Source organism: Hyaena hyaena, unplaced genomic scaffold (assembly GCF_003009895.1).
Source record: "Hyaena hyaena isolate Hyena2069 unplaced genomic scaffold, ASM300989v1 scaffold_88, whole genome shotgun sequence".
Classification (NCBI taxonomy): Eukaryota; Metazoa; Chordata; class Mammalia; order Carnivora; family Hyaenidae; genus Hyaena; species Hyaena hyaena.
Genome location: NW_024080720.1, coordinates 1883376 through 1905746, shown reverse-complemented (window position 1 = coordinate 1905746; position 22371 = coordinate 1883376). Strand labels below are relative to the sequence as shown.

At 49.6% G+C, this 22371-nt stretch overlaps 1 protein-coding gene across 4 annotated transcripts; it reads left to right on the top strand.

Moving 5' to 3' along the window:
- The first annotated feature begins 32 nt into the window (after window positions 1-32).
- EARS2 (glutamyl-tRNA synthetase 2, mitochondrial) lies at window positions 33-22371 on the top strand. 4 transcript variants are annotated; one of them, XR_005528771.1, is made up of 10 exons: window positions 59-235; window positions 2995-3150; window positions 6073-6262; window positions 9555-10027; window positions 11401-11509; window positions 13938-14091; window positions 14206-14336; window positions 20303-20438; window positions 20895-21179; window positions 22124-22371. XR_005528771.1 is itself a non-coding variant. In XM_039234385.1 (9 exons), the coding sequence occupies exons 1-9, from the start codon at window positions 97-99 to the stop codon at window positions 20976-20978; spliced, it is 1569 nt and encodes a 522-aa protein (XP_039090316.1). In that variant the 5' UTR covers window positions 33-96; the 3' UTR covers window positions 20979-22371. The 4 variants fall into 4 exon arrangements, 3 of the variants coding, with proteins under 3 accessions (XP_039090316.1, XP_039090315.1, XP_039090317.1); XM_039234385.1 differs by having other exon boundaries at window positions 33-235; window positions 20898-22371; XM_039234384.1 differs by having other exon boundaries at window positions 20895-22371.

Genomic DNA, 22371 nt, shown 5'->3' with positions numbered 1-22371 from the left:
GGGCGGGGATGCTCCCTCTGTGGCAGACGCGGATTGGCTGGGAAGGGTCCCCGGAAGTGATGCACCGAGAAGCCCACGTGTGCGGTTCCAGCTCACATGGCGGTTCTCCTGAAGAGGCTGCTGCCGTCCGCGAGGCCCGTCGCGGCCTTGGGCCGCTCCGTGGGACGGCGCGAGGCCAGCCTGGGCATTGATCCCGGGGCTGCAGTGCGGGTGCGGTTCGCCCCCAGCCCCACAGGTAACCTGGGCGGACGTGACGCTGCAGGTCGAGGTCCACCGTACCGTGCCCGCCCCCCGAATATTCCCGAACGAATCCCTTCCGGTCGAGTCAGACTGGGCAGGCAGCGCGACCTTATTTTACAGGGGCAGGAGTAGGCCCACGAGCGAAACTTATTCACTTTGTCGGGAAGTTTTTTGTGTTTATTGTACTGTATCATTTCTTTCGGCCCGTTTTTCATGTATTTAATAAACGTGTATCGGGTACAAACTGTGTGTCAGGTGCTGTTCTAGGCATTGAATGCCGTGGTCCCCAGGAACGTTTGGGTCCTGTTCTCAAGAAGCCTGCCCTATAGTATACGTTATAATCGGGACAAACACGTGTAAAAATAACTGTAGATTGAGTCACATGTGCCACAAGACAGGTGAAGTAGAGAAGGGACCTGGGGATTATTAGGAAGCTCGAGAAAGGTCTTGTTGAGGACGGAGCGTTTGAGTTGAGAACCAGAACACAAGAAGCAGCTCGCTACGTATGTGAAGTCTATATATAAAGTCTGTATGAGGATTTTAGGCAGAGGAGATGGCAGGTACAGAGGCCCTGTGGTTAGTGTTGGCGCTCGGCAAGCCAGAGAGTTAGGCAGAGGCTCTTCCTTATACCCTCGTGGAGAGCTTTGTCAGGGTGTCCCCTGTATTTCCTGTTTTTGTGTTTTTTGTGTTTTTTTTGTTTTTCCTCTCATGGAGGCTAACTTCTGCCCTCTCCACCCTGAGCATGCCTCTCAGTCAGAACCTTTGGGTCCACATGTAAGCTTTTGTGGTAAGATCCCAGCTGCACAGTGACAGCGTCTTTCCTGGCAGGCAGCAGAGTGTAGAGCGGGCCTCGGAAGCCATTGCGACAGAACTGGTTTTTAATTTCCAATTGATTATGGATCAGTATTTTTATAGAACCAATAGGAATGAGTTACTAAAAAGAACAGGTATTAAAACCATACAACATGTGAGCCTACTTCTATTGAATTTACCAGATACAAAATTATTCTGTCAAATTGTTAAGTTTCTAAATACTTATTCTCACTTTCTGTACTTAATTGGTTATGAACTGGCAGCAGTTTCCAGACCAGCAAGTGTCTGCACCTGGCTTTGCACGGCGCTCAAATAGTGGTTGAGAGGCAGGGTCTGAGGTTGGCTGGGTCCAGATTGCCAGCTTTGCCACTTGTTAGCTGTGTGACATGGGCAAATTGCATAACCTTTCTGAGCTTCTGAGTTTTACCCTCTGTCAAACAGGGCAAATAATAGTTCCTGCCTCATGGGTTTGAGCTGATGCAACTGAGGCACTTAGCAAGGTCTGGTACTCAGTGCTTAATAAACAACATTCCCCGTTATGATTATAGTTCTCCTTTCTTTTCTGATTTGCAGGAAAAGCCCATACAGAAAAAGGGCTGCTGACTACAGACAGATAAAAGATTTATCAGGCAACATAGATCACTAATAGCTAAAATTAAGTGAAGGGTATATTTTGATCAGCATTTAGGTCACAACAACCCTATAAGGAAGGTTTCTTTTTTTTTTTTAATCCTAACAGATAAGGGGATTGAAGCTCATACACATGAAGTAAAGTGCACAAGGGATAGCAACTGATAAATGGTGGGTGCAGAATTTAAATGCAGGTTGATTTGATTTAGGTCTTGCTTTCAACTGCTGGACCCCTGTCTTCTGTCTTGGGGACCACCGGTTTTGTGGTGGCCTTGTGATAACTAGCTCAAGGTCACACATAATCAGTGTTGAAGGAGTCTGCCTGACTCGAAGAGTCTTTTGTGTCCCATTCTGCCTCAACCTGTAGATGCAGAAAAGCTCATTATGGAGACAGGGCCATGGCCTGGACCAATGAAGGTAGGGTAAGGGGAAATGGGAAAATGCTTCGTTTTAAGCCTTCAGTCAGGAATGATGGAAAGGTAAAGCCTTTGGAGTTTAAGCCTGGGTGCAAAGAAAGAATAATGGAATCAAATATTACTTGTGATTAGTATTTAAAGCTAAAAAGGGGAAAACCATAAGAGTATATGCAGAATGTAATTGCACAGTATCTTTAACGTGTAATTATTGCTTTTTTTTTACCCAAGCACATCATTGAATTTGTACATGTTAAGTGGATGTTGGATATGGCTTCAGTGGATAATCCTCTGTCCTCGTTTGGGTAAAACTTGGCCTTGAGGCAAATCTAAGTAGAACAGTGGGTACAGTTAGGAAGAGTTGGAGTCTTTTTTTTCCATTTATTTATTTATTTATTTTTAAGTTTTTTTTTTTTAATATTTTTATTTATTTCTAGGAGAGTGAGAGAGAGAGACAGCGTGAGCAGGGGAGGGTCAGAGAGAGAGGGAGATAGACTCTGAAATAGGCTCCGGGCTCTGGGCTGGCAGTCAGCACAGAGCCGGACGCGGGGCTCGAACCCACAAACCGCGAGATCATGACCTAAGTGAAAGTCAGACACTTAACCGACTAAGCCACCCAGGCGCCCCCATTTTTTTATTTCTTTACAAAATTTCATGCTCTAAAACGGGTGGTCTTCTATTTCCAGGATGGGGGCCTAAACGGATTGAGCACCCCTGACACATTTTGTGGCAGTCTGGGTGTCCTGGTGCTGGCCGGAAGGATGGGACGGGAGTAGCTATGTCCTAAGCTTTGATATTTGCTGGGACATCCTGGTACAAGCGGGGCTCACTTGCCCCTGGTGGAGGCATGTCACTTCATCTTCCCCGTCTTGTCTGAACCGTTCTCTTCTTTCACTAGGCTTCTTGCATCTGGGTGGCCTGCGCACTGCCTTATACAACTACATCTTTGCCAGGAAGCACCAGGGGAGCTTCATCCTCAGGCTCGAAGACACGGATCAGACCCGTCTTGTGCCCGGAGCAGCGGAGAATATTGAGGACATGCTAGAGTGGGCAGGTGAGGCGGGCAGGGAAGAAACCCTTCTCCGAGGGGGGAGTGGGAGCAGGGAAAGGAGCCAGTAGGTCTCACGGGGCCCAAGCTGGACAATGAGGAGTTCCTGGAGGGATGGGTATATTTGTGCTGCCTCAGGAGGCATGTGCCCTCCCCCTCCAGAAAGATGCTGAAGAAAAGCTCTGAGGCTGTTTTGAGGTTCGTGTTCTCATCTTAGAATGTCAGGTGCCACTGGGAACTGATGGGAAACACAGGCCAAGCATGAGATGGAGTGGGAGAGGCTAGGCCTGTGGCGAGCAGGAGAAAGCTCCAGCCCCTTGTTCCCATGTGGGAATGCTGGCCCGGCTTGTCCAGCCTTCTGACTTCCAAGAGGAGCCAGAAATTCAGGTTTTTGTTACTTTTTTTTTTTTTTAATGAATGCTTGTCATTGTTAAACGTGACCTCAGATTTTTTTTTTTTAAACCACACTGTGTGAGCCAAACAAAATGTGTACAGCCTCTAAAGTCAGTCTCCTTGTGGGACGTTTACTTTGGAGGACCGCTAAACCCCAGAAGACAAGGAGGCGTGTGTTTGTGTTCCCTGGGTCAGCAATTGCCTACCTGTCAGGACAGGTGGAACCAGTTAAGCTCTCCAAGGAAGAATACCAAAAATACCATGACTTTTATGAGATGTGTATTTTATTCCTCGTAACGTATTAACTAGACTCTGGGTTCCCAAAGGGCAGAAACTGATTTCATTTCCACCTTCTATTGTAGAACTTTATGGCAGACGATTAGTTGAGCAAAGGAATTCATTCAAGGAGCTCACTTATTATAATTTAGGTCATGTTTCAGCATCGAACAGAGACTCTGTCCTCAGTAACTGGAAGATAGATAAATTAGCTCATGTTCACCCCTGATGTTAAGTGCTGATGTGTGCTGTGGAGAAAACGTTAATAGGTTAGGGAACTGGCACGGAGGGATGCTGTTTTAGACAGGATGGTCTTCTCTGAGGAGGTGACATTAAAGCAGGGATCCCATAAAGTGAGGGGCCAGCCCTGTGGTTACTTGTGCGGACTGTTCAAAGCTGAGGCAGGGCATCTGGGTGGCTCAGTAGGTTAAGCATCCAACTCTTGGTTTCAGCTCAGGTCATGATCTCATGGTTTCATGAGTTCAAACCCCACATAGGGCTCTGCCCTGGCAGCTTCGAGCCTGCTTGGGATTCTCTCTCTCTCTCTCTCTCTCTCTCTCTCTCTCTCTTTCTCTCTTTCTCCCTCACCCCCCTCCCTCTCCCTCTCCGCCCTTCCCCTACTTGTGCTGTCTTTGTCTCTCTCAAAATAAATAAACTTAAAAAAATTTAAATGCGGGGTACCTGGGTGGCTCAATAGATTAAGCATCTGACTTTGGCTCAGGTCGTGATCTCACAGTTCATGAGTTTGAGCCCCGCGTTTGGCTCTGTGCAGACAGCTCAGAGCCTGGACCCTGCTTTGGATTCTGTGTCTCTTTCTCTCTCTGTTCCTCCCCTATTCACATTTTGTGTGTGTGTGTCTCTGTCTCAAAAATAAAGGTTAAAAAAAATTTTTTTAAAGAAAAAAGAGGGAATAGCAGATGTGAAGGCCCTGCTGAAGGAAAGCATAGGGTGTATTAGAGGAGCAGCAAAGAGGCCACTGTGGCCCAAACACAGTGACAAGCGGAGGGACTGGAGATTAAGCGACAGAGGCTGTCCGGAGCTGAACCATGCAGTGCCAGGCAGGCCGGGATGAGGACTTGGATTTCACGGAGCACCTGCTACATATCAGCCACTGTCTGAACAAGAGGTCCAGAGGTGAACGAGTCCTACCCTTGGAGCCCCTGGTGTGGCACGATTGCATGAGTGAGGCCTGCGGCCCCTCAGCGCAGCCTCCTCCCTGGCATGGTGGGGAGGCAGAGCCGTGGCTGGCTTCTGTGGCTTCCTGATCTAGGAGTCACCCTCTTTGTGTGTAATTGACATATAATTCACCTGATACGAAAGTCACCATTTTGAAGTCAACATATCCGTGGTTTTTATTGAAAGCTATTTGAGGGCAGAAACCCCACCATCCGGCTCTTCCGTGTCCCCTCTCTCTGTCTCTATGGGAAGTGTGTGTTGGTCAGATCCGTCCTTTGTGACCTGAGGAAGCCAGACCTTGGGTTGGAGCTGTGGCTTGCAGCAGAGCCCATTTCATTTAGCAGCACCCGTTGCTGTGGTTCTGTGTGTGCGCGCCTCGGGCAGAGCACTTTGAAAGTACAAACCGGTCCCGTTCTTGCAGCTGCTCCATGTGATAGAGCATAGCTCCGCTTTGTAGGGAAGGAAGCTGAGGCAGTACAATCAGTGGCAAAAAGCATGGATTCTCTGGCCCGCTAGCCTGGGTTTGAATGCGGTTGTACCGCTTGGTGTTGGCCAAGTGATGTAACAGACACCCTCTGTGCCTCAGTGTCCACACCGAATGGGGGTCACAATGGCATCTACCTGGTAGGGCGGTTCTGAGGCATGGGGGATGTCATGGGACATCAGAGCTGCCTGCCAGGTGCTTGGCCCTGAAGCCCTGATGTCTTCAGGATCCCTTGTCACAGCGTCTCAGGCACGGAAGCAGGCGTCCAGCCAGGGCTATGCCCTGAACCATACTTCGTTCCCTTGAGCCAGCTCTTCCAGGGAAAGGACAGCTGGAGAGGAAGTGCGGTTGAGAGCGTGGACTATGGAGGCGGTACAGCCCCGTGAGTCCTTATCCTTCAGGCCTCACAACCTTGAGCACTTACCCTCTCTTTCACCTTGTCACCTATAATAGGGAAATCGAGAACGACCTTGAGGATTGTGGTGAGGATTAAAAGCTTTACCACATGCATAAAGCACACAGAACAGGGCAGGGGAGCCGGTGCTGTCAGCATGTTCCTTATCGGTATTTGGTGAGCATTCTCTCCTGCTGTGCCACAGGCATCGGCCCTGACGAGAGCCCCCGCCGGGGAGGTCCGGCGGGGCCGTACCAGCAGTCGCAGCGACTGGAGCTGTATGCCCAGGCCACGGAGGCGCTGCTGGAGTCCGGCGCCGCTTACCGCTGCTTCTGCTCGCCGCAGCGCCTGGAGCTCCTGAAGAAGGAGGCCCTGAGGAACCACCAGACGCCCCGGTGAGAGCCCCAGCCCGTCGCGGCTGCTTCCCCGGAGTCGCGTGTGTTCCTCAGCTCTTGCTGCGTGACAGGTTTCCCCCCAAACCATGGTCCCTGCACGGCCTCTGTGGTCAGGAGTCTGGGCACAGCTTGGCTGGCTCCCTCGGCTCAGAGTGCCTCTCAAAGCTGCAGTCGGGGTCTGGGCCAGGCTCGTGGCTTTCTCAGCGCTGGGCTTGCAGAGGATCCGCCTCCATTTCTCTCATGAGGCTGCTGGCAGACCTTGGGCCGCGCCGGCTGTTGTCCAGAGACACCAGCTCTTGCCATGTGGGCCTGTCCACAGCGCAGCTCACGGCATAGCAGCTGGCCTCGCCGTGGGCAAGGAGGACAGAAAGCAAAAGAGGGCAAGCGAGACAGAAGCCAGTCTTTTTGTAACTGAATAGAGGAAGCAACATCTTGTCACTTCTGCTCATTCTGTTCCCAAGAAGAAAGTCACTAGGTCCAGCCCCACACTCCAGGGAGGGGATGACACGGGCAGAAACACCAGAGGCTGGGATCACCGGGGCCGTGTCAGAGCTGCCTACCATGCTGGCTCTCGGGCAGTAGTAACGTGTAAAGTAATTTCAAGTATTTGTTATTCTGAGTAAGTAAAGTTTTTTCAGGGCCAGAGAGATAATGTATGCAAAGATCTCTCCTAACACTGACTCTGGCCCCTCAATTTCCCTTTCCATAAATAACAGCATTTAGAATTTTCTTTCTTTCTTTTTTTAATGTTTATTTTTAAAAATTTTTAATGTTTATTTTTGAGAGAGACAGAGACAGAGCACAAGCAGGGAAGGGGCAGAGAGAGAGACACACAGAATCCGAAGCAGGCTCCAGGCTCCATGCTGTCAGCACAGAGCCCAACATGGGGCTCGAACCCACAAACCGTGAGATCATGACCTGAACCGAAGTCGGATGCTTAACCAGCTGAGTCACCCAGGCGCCCATATGTTTATTTTTGAGAGAGAGAGAGAGAGAGCGCGCAAGCGAGATGGGGAGGGCCAGAGAGAGAAGGGGACGGAGGATCCAAAGCAGGCCCTGTGTTTACAGTAGAGACCTCAATGTGGGCTTCAAACTGATGAACCGTGAGATCGTGACCTGAGCTGAAGTCAAAGGCTTAACTGACCGATCCACCCAGGTGCCCCTAGAATTTTCTTAGGTCTTCTCCAGAGACACTCAACGCAGACCCTGATAAATGCATCCTGTTTCTCTTCCCCAGCCAGTGGCAGCACACGATACACAGATTGTGCAGCTTACTGCTCCCACTTACCATCTTGAGGATGTCTGTACAAACCCACACATTTTTCTTATGCTTGCATGGTTTCCCACCATACAGATGTACCACCCCTTAACCAGCTTCTTACTAATGAGACTTGATGCCGTTTCTAATCTGTAGTTAGAACGAAAGAGCTGGGATGGATCGTGTTGACAGACGTTGCTGTGCACGTGTGCAGGGCGTTTGTTGGAGATCTTCCCAGATGAGGAATTGCAGGACCAGTTTGGAGCTTAGATCAATACTGCCCTGTGGCCCTTGACCACCATCTTTCCATCGGCAGTACTTTCCATCAGGACATCTTGAGTTCCAGTTTACTTACTTCCTTATTTATTTTTTAAAGAAATTAAAACAAAAAATGTATACATTTATTTAAGGAATCTCTACACCCATCGTGGGGCTCAAACTCATGACCACAAGATCAAGAGTCACATGCTTTTCCAGGTGAGCCAGCCAGGTGCTCCGTCCCTTTTTCAGAGAGGCTTCATGCCCCGTGTGGGGCTTGAACTCCCATCCTTGAGGTCAAGAATCAAACTCTCATAGCCTCCCTCCCCCTCCGCTGAGTTCCAATTTCAGTGAGCTGTTTGGACAAGCACTGGATGTTTGTATGAGGTCATGGCATTCACTGCAGCTTTACTTTCTTATTATAAACCATGTACTTGTCCATTGGTAGAAGGTTATTTTTTAAAATTACAGTCAAGTTCTGTTGTGGAATCCATGCAGCCATTTATTAATTGGTCACTTAGCTCTGTGTCAAGGAGTATGTTTTCAAGCTTTACATTTTTGTGTCAGGATTCTTTGGGGGAGTAAGTAACAGAGCACCCCTTTTAAGAGGGGCACCAGCTGGCTTAGTGGGTGAAGCATGCAACTCTTAATCTTAGGATCGTGAGTTCAAGCTCTATATTGGTGGTAGAGTTTACTTAAAAAATAAAGAGTAGAGGCGACTGGCTGGCTCAGTTGGTTAAGTGGCTGACTTTGGCGCAGGTCATGATCTCTCGATTCACAAGTTCGAGCCCTGCATTGGGCTCTCTGCTGTCAGCAGAGAATGATTTGTCCCTTTCTCATTCTGTCCCTTACCAGCACATGTGCGTGTGCGCTCGCTCTCTCTTTCTCAAAAATAAATTTAAAATAATAATAATAAAGAATTAAAAAAAGAGTGGGGGACAAATCCGAGCTTCTCATGTTTTATGCAGACCATTCACCTGGGGATCTAGTTAACACACAGATTCAGATTCAGCAGGTCTGGGCTGGGGCCCAAGATGCTGCATATCTGACTGGCTCCCAGGTGAGGCTGCTGCTGGGGGCCCACAAACCATACTTGGAGTAGCCAGGGCATAAACCACACAGACATTTGTCACTTACTCTGCCCAAGTCTGGAGGTGGGTGACTCAAGGATAAAACGAGCAGCTTTAAGATCTCAGCGCTTTATTGTGGCTTTTCCGTGCCTCCCCTGTCCTACCCCCTCACGTTAGTTGCAAGTGGCTGCGGTGGCTCCAAGCCTTCTGCCCTCGTAGGACAGCATCTGAAGGGCACGGAGGGGGAAGGCTGAGAATAAAAATGGAATTTTTCTCTTGTGGCTCTTTGCTCTCAGTTGGAAAGGAAATCTTTCCCCAGAGCCTAAGCCTCCCCGGCCCCCACATGTGCTTTGCTCTGAGTCTCAGTGAGTGGAGTGGTCTGGCCTGGACCAGTTGCTGGCACAGGGGAATGGGACTGCATGATTGGCCACACCAGCTGTGATTCAACTTCCGGGACTCATAGGCATTTTGCTATTTCCTCCTTAGCAAGAAGAGGGAGAGGCTGGCAGGGAAGCAGGCGCAAGTGTCTGCCACACTGTTACCAATCACTGGGCTTCCCCATATATCGCTTCACTCCCTGTTCAGGACTGGAAACAGAGCTAGAGAAGTAAGTGACCTGCCAAGATCATCCACCTGGCAGAGACAAAGACGGAATTCAGTCTGTCTCCGGAACTCCTAACTCCTACGCTGCTCTGCTTCCCAACAGGTATGATAATCGGTGCCGGAACCTGAGCCAGGGGCAAGTGGCCCAGAAGCTAGCCACAGGCCCCAAGCCCACTATCCGCTTCCGCCTGGAGGGGGAGGCACCAGCCTTCCAGGACTTAGTGTATGGCTGGAATCGGCATGAAGTGGCCAGTGTGGAGGGGGACCCGGTCATCCTGAAGAGTGACGGCTTCCCCACATACCACCTGGCCTGTGTGGTGGACGACCACCACATGGGCATCAGCCACGTGCTGCGGGGCTCCGAGTGGCTCGTCTCCACCTCCAAGCATCTGCTTCTCTACCAGGCCCTGGGCTGGCAGCCACCTCGCTTTGCCCACCTGCCCCTGCTCCTCAACAAGGATGGCAGCAAGCTGTCCAAGAGGCAAGGGGACATCTTCCTGGAGCATTTTGCTGCTGCCGACTTCCTGCCGGACGCCTTGCTGGACATCATCACCAACTGTGGCTCGGGGTTTGCAGGTACCCGCCCACCTGGGAGGTCACAGTGGGACCAGAGCAGTGGGAGCGGGGGCTTTGGTTCAGGCCCACCTGGTCTTCAGCCCACTCTGTGCCATATACCAGCTGCATGGCCTTGCATAAGTTCATTCTTTTTCCAAGAGAAGTTTAGTGAGCCAGACATTGTGTTTAAGTGCTGGGGTTATAACAGTGAACAAGCTAGATGTAACCCCTGCACTCAAGGAGCTTACGGTCTTTGAGCCTTACCTGTCTCTCTGTAAAACAGGGATAAGCGTCTAGGGCTAAGTTAGGATTCACTGAGCTCACGAGTATGAGGCACCCAGCAAAGTGCCTGCCATTCCGCACAAAAACCGTAGATCTTATGATTATTACAATTATATTACTCCCACTAAGGCAAGTGTGGGTTCCGACAGTATTATTAAAGCTGCTATGACCCTAGTTTCTTCCAAGCTGAGCCCTTATCCTTGGCCCAAGACTTAGAGCCCAAAGTTTAAAGAAGCAGCAAATTAGGATGACCTCTTCATGGAGGGGATTTCTGGAAATGTGGCAATGATAGTGTGTTTACTGTTTACTCTGCTCTTATCTCATTTACTCCTTAAAGTATCCTTAAGAGGATTACTTATCCCTGCTGCTTATAAGAGGATTATGAGGCTCAGACAGGTTTGATGACTTGCTAAAGTCACATAGTCTGTAAGAGACATAGCAGAGGCTCCCTTTAGGTCTAGGCTTGGCCATGATGCCTGCCCACCACATGGTACGGGGCTGCTGTTCTGGAGAAGCGGCTCCAAGCCCAGTGATTCTCAGTGCTGCCTGAGCTTTGGAACCACCTGGGAAGCTTAGGAAGCACGCTGATGCTTGGACCCCATCCCAAACTAGTGGGGTCAGAATTTCTGGGGCACAGCCAGGCAGTGAGCGTGCTGTCCCTGCAATCCTCCTGCAGTGAGAGTTGGTTTAGCCCAATTGTTTTCAAAAAAGTTTTTTAATGTTTATTTATTTACTTTGAGAGAGACTGAGAGCATGAGCGGAGGAGAGACAGAGACACAGAATCCAAAGCAGGCTCCAGGCTCTGAGCTGTCAGCACAGAGCCCAATGTGGGGTCCCACGAACCGTGAGACCATGACCTGAGCTGAAGTCAGACGCTCAATCAACTGAGCCACCCAGGTGCCCCAGCCCGATTTTTTTCAAACTTGTTTTTCCTGAGTGACAGGACCCTCTCTGCAAAGGAAAGCTCCTTCAGGCCCTTGATCTATATAAAAGATCTAGAAGTTGAATCCTTTGGGTCAGATTAGAATGGGGAACCCAGAATGTGCTCACCCAGCCTCCTCTGTGATTGAAAAGTGAGGGAGAGGGCTGAGGCTGGGCCTGCCTCCTTGCAGAGAACCAGATGGGCAGGACCCTGCCAGAGTTGATAACACAGTTTGACCTGACCCGGGTCACCTGCCACTCAGCCCTGTTGGACTTGGAGAAGCTCCCGGAATTCAATAGGTGAGTGGGGACCTGGGGGGCGGGGGGAGCGGTGCTGGTAGAAAAGGGCTTTCTTGCTGATGATGGGTGCCCATGGCAGAGGGTCTAGTGGGCTTTGAAGTCACACAGACCTGATTTTTACTGTGGGCTCAGGTACCTAATGGTCTGTGAACGCAAAGCATGTAAGTCACCTAACCTCCTGGAGCCTGTGTTTTCTCCTCTCAAAAATGGAGCTAATAACAGTACCTACACTGTGCAATAGTTGTAGGAGTTCAGTTAAATTAAATGCTGCATCAAGGTACTGTACACACCCCCTGGCACATAGAAAGTGTTCAGTAAATGGTAGGTACTGTTTCTGTCATCACCATTATTCCTGGCTGTCCCTTGCATGGATTTTGTTAGCCATGACCTGGAGAAATGGGGCATCTTCACCTTGGAATTAACCTCCCCCCACCCCAAACCAGCACAGTGACTGGGCACTGTCTCAGGACACCTGTTTTACATTTCACGTAGCTCTTCACTCAGACCTCTAAAGCCAGTTACAGTTTAGATCACTGTTGACATTCCATCTAAGGGCCTTGGTGGTAAAGCCAGCAGACAGATATGTACTTAAGGGACAAGGGACTCATTGATGCCGTCTCTTGAGCACTGGTTAGGGGACAGGCTCTCCTCTATGCTTTACTTACATGAGCCCAGAGAATTCGCATTGACCACAGGTGTTGAATGTTGTTACTTCATTTATCTCGCATTAGACATCATGTTAGTTGTCTGACTTTGCTCTATTTTGCATAGGAGGAAACCAACACGTAGGGCAGTATTCCATAACCGGCCTGTTCACAGAGCGAATGCCCGGCATCCCTTGAAAGGGGTACTCACGAGCGAGCACAACTCGGACCCTACCTTTCTGATTATAGGGAATCAAGGAAATGGGGCAGGGCGGGGAAATACTTTATGACCCATTCCACTCCTCCCCGAAGCACGAGGGTAGCCAGAGGAGGACAGAGGTGGGCTTTGCTCAGTGTGGATCCGAGAGGAGATGCAATATTGGGACCGCCACTAACACAGCTGAAGCAGTTAACGTTTAAATTAACTGGAGTGTTTCTGGCATCAAGCCACTGCTGTGATTATTTCAGTAATAGTAGTAAAGGCAGCAGTAGTGGCTGTCAGAGCAGCACCACGAGCGTGGTGGAAGTAGTGATGGTAAGTGATGTTTATTTGGCGCTTCCTGTCTCCCAGGCGCTGGACCTTCTGCATATTATCTCAGATGTGGCTACTAGGGTCTCCTGATCGCTTTCTCTTTACTGTCTCCCCTCGCTGCTGAGGAGGCCTGGGGACACTTTCAGCACGTGCTGTTAATTCTTTTTTAAGAAAATTGTTATGTTTTGGGGCAGTGAGTGCTCCAGAGAGCTTCGCAGAGGGTCCCATCCTTCCACGCCTGATGTGCGGAAGCCTCAGTCCTGACACCCTGCCTGCCCCCAGCTGCCTTCTGCTCTGTGCTTTCCAGACAGTTCTCATGTAGTCTGCACAGCACCCGCCCTGTGACAGAGGCCCCCACTTGTTCCTACAGTGTATGTGAGCCTCCTCAGGCTCTGGACAAACATGTAACTTGCCGCAGACCTCCTCTCACAGCGCTGGCCTGATTCTCAGGCTTGTCCCAATTCCAGAGCCCAGAAGATACGCCCCCACTGCTGCCACCTGCCTTCCTTCCATGCCAGGGCAGCACAGGGAGGGGACTGAGGACTCGGTAGAAGCTTTGCTACTTCCAAAGACAGGGAAAAAGGAAGTTAGAAGAATTCCGGAAAGAACATTGAACCTACAAGAAAATCTGAACTTCTTGACTGTGAGCCCTGGATTCAAACAGCTCTGCGCTCTGGACTTCAGATTCTATAAATCCATGTTCTTGATCTCTGCCTTTTTTTGCCAGAGCCTCATGCTTGAAGCTTTGCAAGGAAGCAGACACTTGTAGATTATGCGTTGTAAAGTCAAGTACCTGTTGAGGCCAGGCAGCCAGCACAGGGGAGGGCAGCAGGCCTGGGGAGTGGCACTGGGGAGCAGAGGCCCTGGCAAACTGGAGCGCTCCGTGCCTGCAAACCAGGCAGCCTCCACTCTGCTCCCGTCATTGAAGTGTGGGGCACGAGGGCCCTTTGCAGCCAGATCTTCTGACTTCCCAAGAGAAACCAGATATCTCTATTTTTATATGATTCCTTCCTAGTTTAAAATGCTAGCTACTATGTTAGAAACACTGACAACAGGGTATCTGAGTTGCCTGGAGCTCTTGGGCTGACTTAGACCTTGGCCAGATCCCTTTCCTGTATAATCTGTTTCTGGGCTGCAGGAGGTACGGCTCATATGATGTATCATTCTTCAGACCCTGCCTGCTCCCCTCGGGAGAGGGTTTGGGGCGGCTGGGAATGCCAGTGGCAGGACAGTCCCTTGGCTTCTCTTATAGGCTGCACCTGCGGCGGTTGGTGAGCAGTGAGACCCAGAGACGCCAGCTGGTGGGGAAGCTGCAGGCCCTGGTGGAGGAGACGTTGGGCAGCCAGCTGCAAGACAGGGATGTCCTGGACCCAGCCTACGTGGAGAGGATCATCCTGCTGAGGCAGGTGTGGCATCGGGGAGCCCCAGAGACTGCGGGAGTGGGTGGCGGCCCCTTCTTCCCTGTTCCAGTGTGTCAGAGCCCCGTCCGCAGTGTCTTCAGCAACTGCCTCTTCCCCCAGGGTCACATCTGCCGCCTGCGGGATTTGGTCTCCCCGGCACATTCCTACCTGTGGACTCGCCCTGCCGTGAGCCGAGCGCAGCTGGGCGCCATCTCGGAGAAGGTGGACGTGATTGCCGAGCGTGTGCTGGGGTGAGTTGCTACAGGCCAAGCTCAAGGCTCCGCGCCTGAGTTCCCTCTCGCTCCCAGGGTCCCCTTCCTCCAGGCCTGGCTGTGGGGCCTGCCGCACAACCCATGGCTAGTGAGAGGGTCTTGGCGAGATGATCACTGACTGGCTCTCTGTGGCAGGGGGGGCTTTCCCAGAGGAGCCAGACCCTCCACAGAGGGGGGCAGTGTGTTTGGGGTCAGGCTTACCTGATTCCTTCCCAGTGTTGCCACTTAACCTAGTTCTTTCTCCTGCCCAGCTGGCGTCACCATGGCCAAGTTACTGCACCTCTTTGAGCTTCCATTTCCTCACCCCTAAGGTAGAGATGCTACTCCAGTCTTAACTGTAAGGAACAGAAATGTGACCAAAGCTGGCTTAAGCCCTGCCTAATGCAGGGGCCAAAATCATGTCACCAAGACCTGATTTTTCTTTCTGTCCCTTTGACTTTCTGTTCCACGCTTCTCAATGCTGGCTACTCTTTCTGCAGAGACTCTGTGTCGAGTAGATGGAGGGCGGGACTCTCTACCAGACAAAAGAAATGACAGTGCTTATCCCACATGGAGGTGGCAGTCCAGGGCTAAAGAGCTTTTCCCATATCTCAAGCGTCCTGGTGTCCCTAGATTTTGCTCTTGTCCACATGGTGCACGGTGGCTCATAGACCATCCACACTTCAGCCAGAAGAGGAAGGAGGGTAGAGGGAAGGGGACGGGACACTCCTTCTTACGGGCCTGACTTAAAAGTTATACTTTCATTTCCACCCGTAGCTCGCTGGCCAGAACACTTGCCTTATGGCCATGCCAAGCTACAAGGGAGTCTGGAAAATGTAGTGTTGTTGTTGTTTTTTAACTTTAATGTTATTTATTTTTGAGAGAGAGAGACAGAGAGTAAGCAGGGGAGGGGCAGAGAGAGAGGGAGACACAGAATCCGAAGCAGGCTCCAGGCTCTGAGCTGTCAGCACAGAGCCTGACACAGGGCTTAAACTCACAAACTGAGATTATAACCTGAGCCAAAGTCAGACGCTTAACCAACTGAGCCACCCACGCGCCCCTAAACATAATTTTTTTTTTAACTTGGCAGCCATGAGGCTGGTTAAAAATTTTTATCACTACATACAAGAGGGAGAAAGGATAGCAGCATCTCGTGTCTGCGACCTGTTTGTAAGACAGCTCTAACATCACAGAGCCTCGGTTGTGTCTGAAGACGAACTCTGACGGAGCCCGATTAGCCACATTTTCCTCTCCAAACCAGTCCATGAGGCATGGAGAATGTGATGTGCCAGTCGGCGTAGGTTAGCTCCTCAGCTTCTGGGCCCTGAATGGACCCCCAGCCAGGGCACATGAGCTGAGAAGGAGCCAGGTGATTCCTCAAGGAGATTTGGGGTATCAGGAGAAAGGCAGATGGATTCTAGGCAGCAAACCCCAATGTCTGTTTTACTTCCTTCCTCCTACCTTTGTGTGAAGACTAAAGTAGGTCTTAAGTGTTTGCTTACACATGCCTGCAACGTGCTGTTTTATGTGTTTTATTTGTTAGGTCTGTATACGTACGTACACTGGGTGTGTGTGGATGTGAGTATGTGCTTCAGTTCACAGCCACCTAATAAAGCATCTGGTTACAATGTTATCCCCATTTTATAGGTGAGAAAATCAAGACACGGAGAGGCTAAGTAACTTGTCTAAAATAATACTAAGTTGGAGGAGCAGGGATTCAAACCCAGGCAAGGCTGGGCCTAGAGGCCATATGCTTGAACAATGCCTGATACCTAGAAACCTTCCATATACTGTCCTAATAAACACTTGGCAATGATAAGAGAACAATCATGTGGCAAAAAGTGCAGTGTGATACAAATGGTACAAGAAGGTCTATGGCAAAAAGTTTGTGTTCCCTCCTGTTCCAGCCCCCAACAGAAATGTAGTCACACTTAGCAGTTTCCTTAATGTAATGGCTGAGTATTCGGTGATACAGATGTGTAACTCCGTTCTTGTCTTTTCAGAATTTGAAATTTGATATTTTGATTATGAACACATTCAAACATTTTTTGTTTTTGAGAGAGAGAGTGCCCCCATTCAAACCTCTTAAACCTGAGTTTAAAACCTAGGAAGTGTGGGGCACCTGCGTGGCTCGTTCAGTTAAGCATCCAGCCTCAGCTCAGGTCATGATCTCACAGTTTGTGAGTTCGAGCCCCACGTTGGCTCCGTGCTCACAACTCAGAGCCTGGAAGCTGCTTTGGATTCTGTCTCCATCTCTCTGCCCCTCCCCTGCTCACCCTCTGTCTCTCTCTCAAATATAAACAAATATTTTTTTAAAAAATTTTTAACCTAGAAAGTGTAAAAAAGGTAGACATTGGGAAACCTGTTTTTATCCTTGTCCCCCATCTGCCCAGTTCCAGAACCGTCTGCACACTACTGCCCTTCTTAATTATATCTAAATAATTATTCTTTTTTTACACAAAAATGCAGTATCACTGTTCTGCATCTTTTGATTTGTTTCACTTAACATATCTGCAGATCTGCCCAGTCCTTAGAGAGAATCCTCATTCTTTTCTACAGCTGCACTTATGCCATTATTATACCACTTTGCCATAATTTATTTAGCTCATTTCCTGTCAATAGACATTGGGATTGCTTCCAAATTTTGTGTTACAAACAATGCTACAGTGAATAGCCATGTATAGACATTAAGCAGGCTTGCAATTATATCTCTAGGAAAAATTCCCGAGTCATTATTATTAATACTCCTTTAATTTAGGGGAATCCACAATAGGAGCTCTTAGTTCTAATTCACCGGGACCATTACCTTAACTCCTCATCCCTGCCATGAGGTTAGATTTCAGAGACACTCTGGGGCTCCCAGTCAGGACAGGAAAACTGACACCCAAGTGTCCTGAAGCTGCCAGATTTCTAGAAGTCCCTTCTGTGCTCACACCAGGCTCTAGGCCAGCTCAAATGTGTCCTGAGCTGCCATTGTTGGCCGCCTGCAGCCTGTCCCTCTTCTACCAGCTCCTTACAGCCTACTTCCCCCCAGAGGCATAGAGGAGAGTTCTATGTTTTCCCAAGGTAAAATTTAACAACTTTTTCTTAAGTAGGTTCCGTGCCCAGCGTGGATCTTGAACTCACAGCCCTGAGATTGGGTTGCATGCTCGACTGACTAAGCCAGCCAGGCACCCCATTTCCCACATTAAATTTTATTTTTTCTTAAGTTTATGTATTTATTTTGGGAGAGGAAGGCTGTGAGTTGGGGAGGGGCAGAGAGAGGGAGAGAGAGAATCCCAAACAGGCTCCACACTGTCAGTGAGGAGCCCAACGCGGGGCTGAAACTTGTGAACGGTGAGATCATGAACTGAGCCGAGATCAAGAGTCAGACGTTCAACCGACTGAGCCAGCCAAGTGCCCCCTCCATCTTAAATTTTATGTATTCTGTATTTTGTCTCCTGGTGTGAGAGTAACAGTAAGCATGTGGCTGAGTCAATGACGCAATAAGCATGGTTACTTTTGCCTCCCGTTGAAACTCAGTGGCTCAGATACCAGAGTTAGTAAGGGAATCTGTCGGTACCAAGAGGCAGTTTCTTCACGTGACTTATGAACACAGTTCCCTCCACGTGAAGCCCATCATCAGCAGGGGGCTGTCTGGACCCCAGTGTGCACGGGCAGTACCTCAGTTGGCATTGTGGACCAGCCGCAGCAGTGAAGCTCTCCAGGCCCTCTGCAGCATTTCCAGTTTGGAGTCTCCATAATAGCTGAGGGGAACTGGGAAGGTGCTGTAAAATAGACCCACCCATCCTGCTCTTGTCCATTATTCCAGCTCAGAAATTTAAAAAAATTTTCAATAGTTATTATTTACTTGAGAGAGAGAGAGAGAAACTGAGTGAGTAGGGGAGGGTTAGAGAGAGAAGGAGACACAGAATCCGAAGCAGGCTCCAAGCTTTCAGCACAGAGCCCAGTGTAGGGCTTGAACTCACAAACTGCAACATCAGGACCTGAGCTGAAGTCAGATGCTTAACCAGCTGAGCCACCCAGGTGCCCCTCCAGGAGCTCAGAAATTTTTTATTTTTTATTTTATTTTATTTCTCTCTCTCTCTCTCTCTCTCTTTTTTTTTTTTGCAAGTCCAGCTCTTGCTGGAGAATCTCTCTTGACACTCAAAACACACTGGTGAGAGGAGATCTCAGCTGGCTACCAGCAAAGCAGAGAGCAGCTGTTGGCCTATTGGATTTTATCGTTATTTTTTTTAAACATTTATGCTTGTTTCTTAAAAAAGTTTTTAAGTTTATTATTTTGAGGAAGAGCCTACAAGCTGGAGAGGAGTAGAGAGGGAGTGAGAGAGAATCCCAAGTAGACTCCACACTGCCAGCGTGGAGCCCGATGTGGGGCTCAAACTCCCACGAACCATGAGATCATGACCTGAGCCAACATTAACAGTTAGATGCTCAACTGAGCCACCCAGCTGCCCCTGGCCTATTGGATTTTAGATCTTTAAGTGCTTCAACTTGTGGGCAAGGAATGGCTGTAGCAAGAGGTAGGCGCCAGGCTAGCTGACATAGCAACCTGTGCTCTGGTGGGCCCGGGCAGGCGGCACCGTGACCCTTTTCCACTTTGAGAACTGCTTCATGGTGGCTGACGTCCCCGACTTCTGTCACCTACAGATGCAGCAGCCTGTCCCAGTGCAAGACCTTCTGAAGTGCACACAGGCTGGGGTCACCTCCATCTTCATGCAGCTGTGCAAGGTGCTGCTCCTGGCCACCCTTTCCCCATCTGGGAAGGTGGCGCCTATGACTTTATTGGGGAGTTCATAAAGGTGACCATGGATGTGGCAGATTTGAAAGGCCTAAATTTTGTCGTGTCCCAGAATGCAGACAAGTGGGGAGTACAGGATCATGGTTGTTGTCCTAAAAATTTTTCTAAAAGAATGATTGTAGGGGCGCCTGTGGGGCTCAGTCAGTTAGGCATCTGACTTTGGCTCATGTCATGATCTCACGGTTTGTGAGTTTGAGCTCCACATTAGGCTCTGTGCTGACAGCTCAGAGCCTGGAGCCTGCTTCTGATTCTCTCTCTCTCTCTTTCTCTCTCTCTGCCCCTCACCTGCTTGTGCGCGCGCGCTCTCTCTCTCTCTCTCAAAAATGACATTTTAAAAAATTAAAATAAGAGAACGTTTGTAGCAGGTTGGTGGCAGTACTCTTACTGGAGCTGGGGTCTCCTGGTGTCTTTTTTCTGTCCTTCTGTGCTACAACCCACCCACTCCCCCAACCTCCATCCAAAGAGTGTCCCCTCTGCTGATCCTAAAGTTGTGTTTCAAGTAATTTCCTAGTGGGCTTCATTCTTCCATCCTATGTCTACCCCATTCCTGAGTTTGTTTTTAGATTCTCTGGCAATGTTTCTGAGCTCTTGCATATAACAAATATTAGCTAATATTTAATTTCTAAGTGAAATACAAGATTTAATGTTTCAGAGCACTTACTGTCTATTCAAGCAATGTACTTAGTGCCTAACAAGTTTGAACTTAGTCCTACCATAGCCCTGTGAGGAGCAGACACAATTATCCCTGCTTTACAGATGAGAAAACTGAGGCATAGAAAGCACATGACCTTGAGGTAGAAATTAGTAAATCCCCTTATTGTGATACCATCTGAGTTTTCCTGTATTGTACTTGGGTTATGTATGTATGTGGTCCCTCAAATTGAGAAGTATGAACCTTCCTTCCCTTCTCACCCAAGCAGGCTTGAACACTGGTTGTGAATGTTAATTTTCAGAAATCCTCCCTCATACCTACTTACCACTGACCCATGCAGCCCCCCAGAGACTGGCTCTTTTCTAGGCTTTTCTTTCTTTCTTTATTAAGTTTACTTTTTTTTTTTTTTTAGTAATCTCTGCACCCAACATGGGACTCAGACTCACAACCCTGAGATGAAGAGTTACATGCTCTTCCAACTGAGCCAGCCAGGTGCCCCTCTTTTTTTTCTAGGCTTTTAGAAGGATCCAGTATAAACCTAACTCAGGACGTGCTGAATGGAAAACTGAAGAAGGTATCAGAAGGTCTGGAAGGGACCAAACACAGTAACGTTATGCAAGTCCTCCGAGTGGCCCTCAGTGGACAGCGGGTAAGTGGGTAGATGGGCTGGACTGTTCCCTGAAGCCTCTCATTTATCTGTTTGGCTGACATTCACTGGCAGGCATGTTCTGGTTTGGAGGTACAAAGACAAACGGAACATGATCACTCCCTTCAGCCTTTCCGCAGATAGTGTTTACAGAGCACCTACTAGGTGCAAGCGCTGTGCTGGGTACAGTAGGCACAGTAGTGAATGAAACATGCACTCTCCCTACCTGCATGGAGCGGGCAGTCAATGGGAGGCAGTAGACATCACCACGGGAAAACAGGCTCTTGGGCGCCATCCTCGGCCATGAAAAGGAAACTGCCACAGTGATGACTGTGCCCCTTCGGGTGCAGGCAGCAGGACTGGGCGTGGCCTGGGGCACATGACCCGCACACCAAGGCTGGGCATTGGTTTTTACCCAGCGTAAGGCGATAAGGCAACGTGTCCTCTCTTTGTTCTTAGCAGGGACCCCCGGTAGCTGAGATGATGGTGTCCTTGGGAGCAAAGGAAGTACGGGAACGAATACAGAAGGTGCTTTCCAGCTAGAGACAAGATAGGACAATGGAGATGGCCCTAGAAGCCTGGACATGCATGGAAACAGCCTTTGGAGCAAAACAGGAAGGGCCTGGGGCCCATCAGGAAGCTCACAGTAGGACCCTGAGTGGAAACCGTCTCTGGGTGCATCCAGTGCATTTATGGCTTCCTCTCACCTCGTCCTTGGTTCTGACACCACATTACACGGCACAGGTTAGGAGCTGGTTCATGGAACTGTCCAGAGGGCTTGCTTGTGTCATATTCAGCTCAGGCTCCCATACTGGTGGCTTAAACAAGGGAAAGCTAGTTCCTCACAGTCCTGGAGTCTGAAGTCCAAGTTCAAGGTGTGAGCAGACGTGGCTTCCCAGAGGCATCTCTCCTTGGCTTGCCGATGGCCTCCTCCTCCCTGTGTCCTGACACAGTCCTTTGTCCATGTGTGCTCTTGGTGTCTCTCGTTGTTCAGACCTCTTCTTGTAAGGACCCAGGTCAGATCGGATTAAGGTCCACCGTCATGGCCCAGTTTTAATGTACTCTTTAGAGGTCCTGTCTCCACATACTGTCACGTTCTGAGGTCCTGGGGGTTAGGGCTTTGGCATAGGCGTGTTGAGGGGATGCAGTTTAGCCCCTCACAGCTCGGAGCTCCCAGGACTCCCAGGTGGCAGTTCTCAGGCCCTGCTTGGACGCGGAGCAGTAAGGATGAGTGACACAAGCGGGCTGAACTGGGTGGCAGACTCTCTGGTGCCTGTAAGAGACGTGACTGTCTGCCGAGGGTGAGACTGCGCTCTGTGCCACTCTGATACACTGTGCTTTGTCCTTGCGCCGGGCACTGTGTGTCTCCTTCTCTAAAGGTCCTCTCTTCCTCTCTTCTAGTTCTCTAGACCTGGTCCTTAAATGAGACCTTTGTCCTGCCTGTTTTACACCTTTTTCTTCATACCGTCCTGCCCATTCTTGTAAGTTGTTGTCTGTGGGTTTCTGAAATAAGATGTGTTTTTTTTTAACTTTTACTTATAAAAGACCCTGCTGAGGCTTCTACGTTTTCCCTGTGTGGCAGCCAGCCTCCAAAATGTCCCCCAGGCATTCCTCCATCCTAGTAGGCACATTGAGTAGGGCGACTTGTGATGCCTCATGGCTTCACTCTTGCCCTCTTGGATCGCTAGCTCTGTGGGAAGCCAGCCTCCACGTCACAGAGACACTCGGGCAGCCCTCTGGATCGTCCGTGGGACAGGGACTGAGACCTCCTGCCCACAGAAGTGTGAGCGAGTCATCTTGGAAGCAGATCTTCCAGCCCCGGTCAGGTGGTTAGTCCATCCTTCATCAAGGATCCTGAGCCAGAACCACTTAGCAAAGTCACTCCTGAATTTCGGACACACAGAGGTTATAAGATAATAAATGTTTATGGTCTAAA

Coding starts and splice junctions, on each gene's coding strand:
- EARS2 (XM_039234384.1), top strand. CDS start 97: ATGGCGGTTCTCCTGAAGAGGCTGCTGCCGTCCGCGAGGCCCGTCGCG. Junction 236..2,994: donor GTTCGCCCCCAGCCCCACAG/GTAACCTGGGCG, acceptor TTCTTTCACTAG/GCTTCTTGCATCTGGGTGGC. Junction 14,337..20,302: donor ATTGCCGAGCGTGTGCTGGG/GTGAGTTGCTAC, acceptor TTTTTTTTCTAG/GCTTTTAGAAGGATCCAGTA.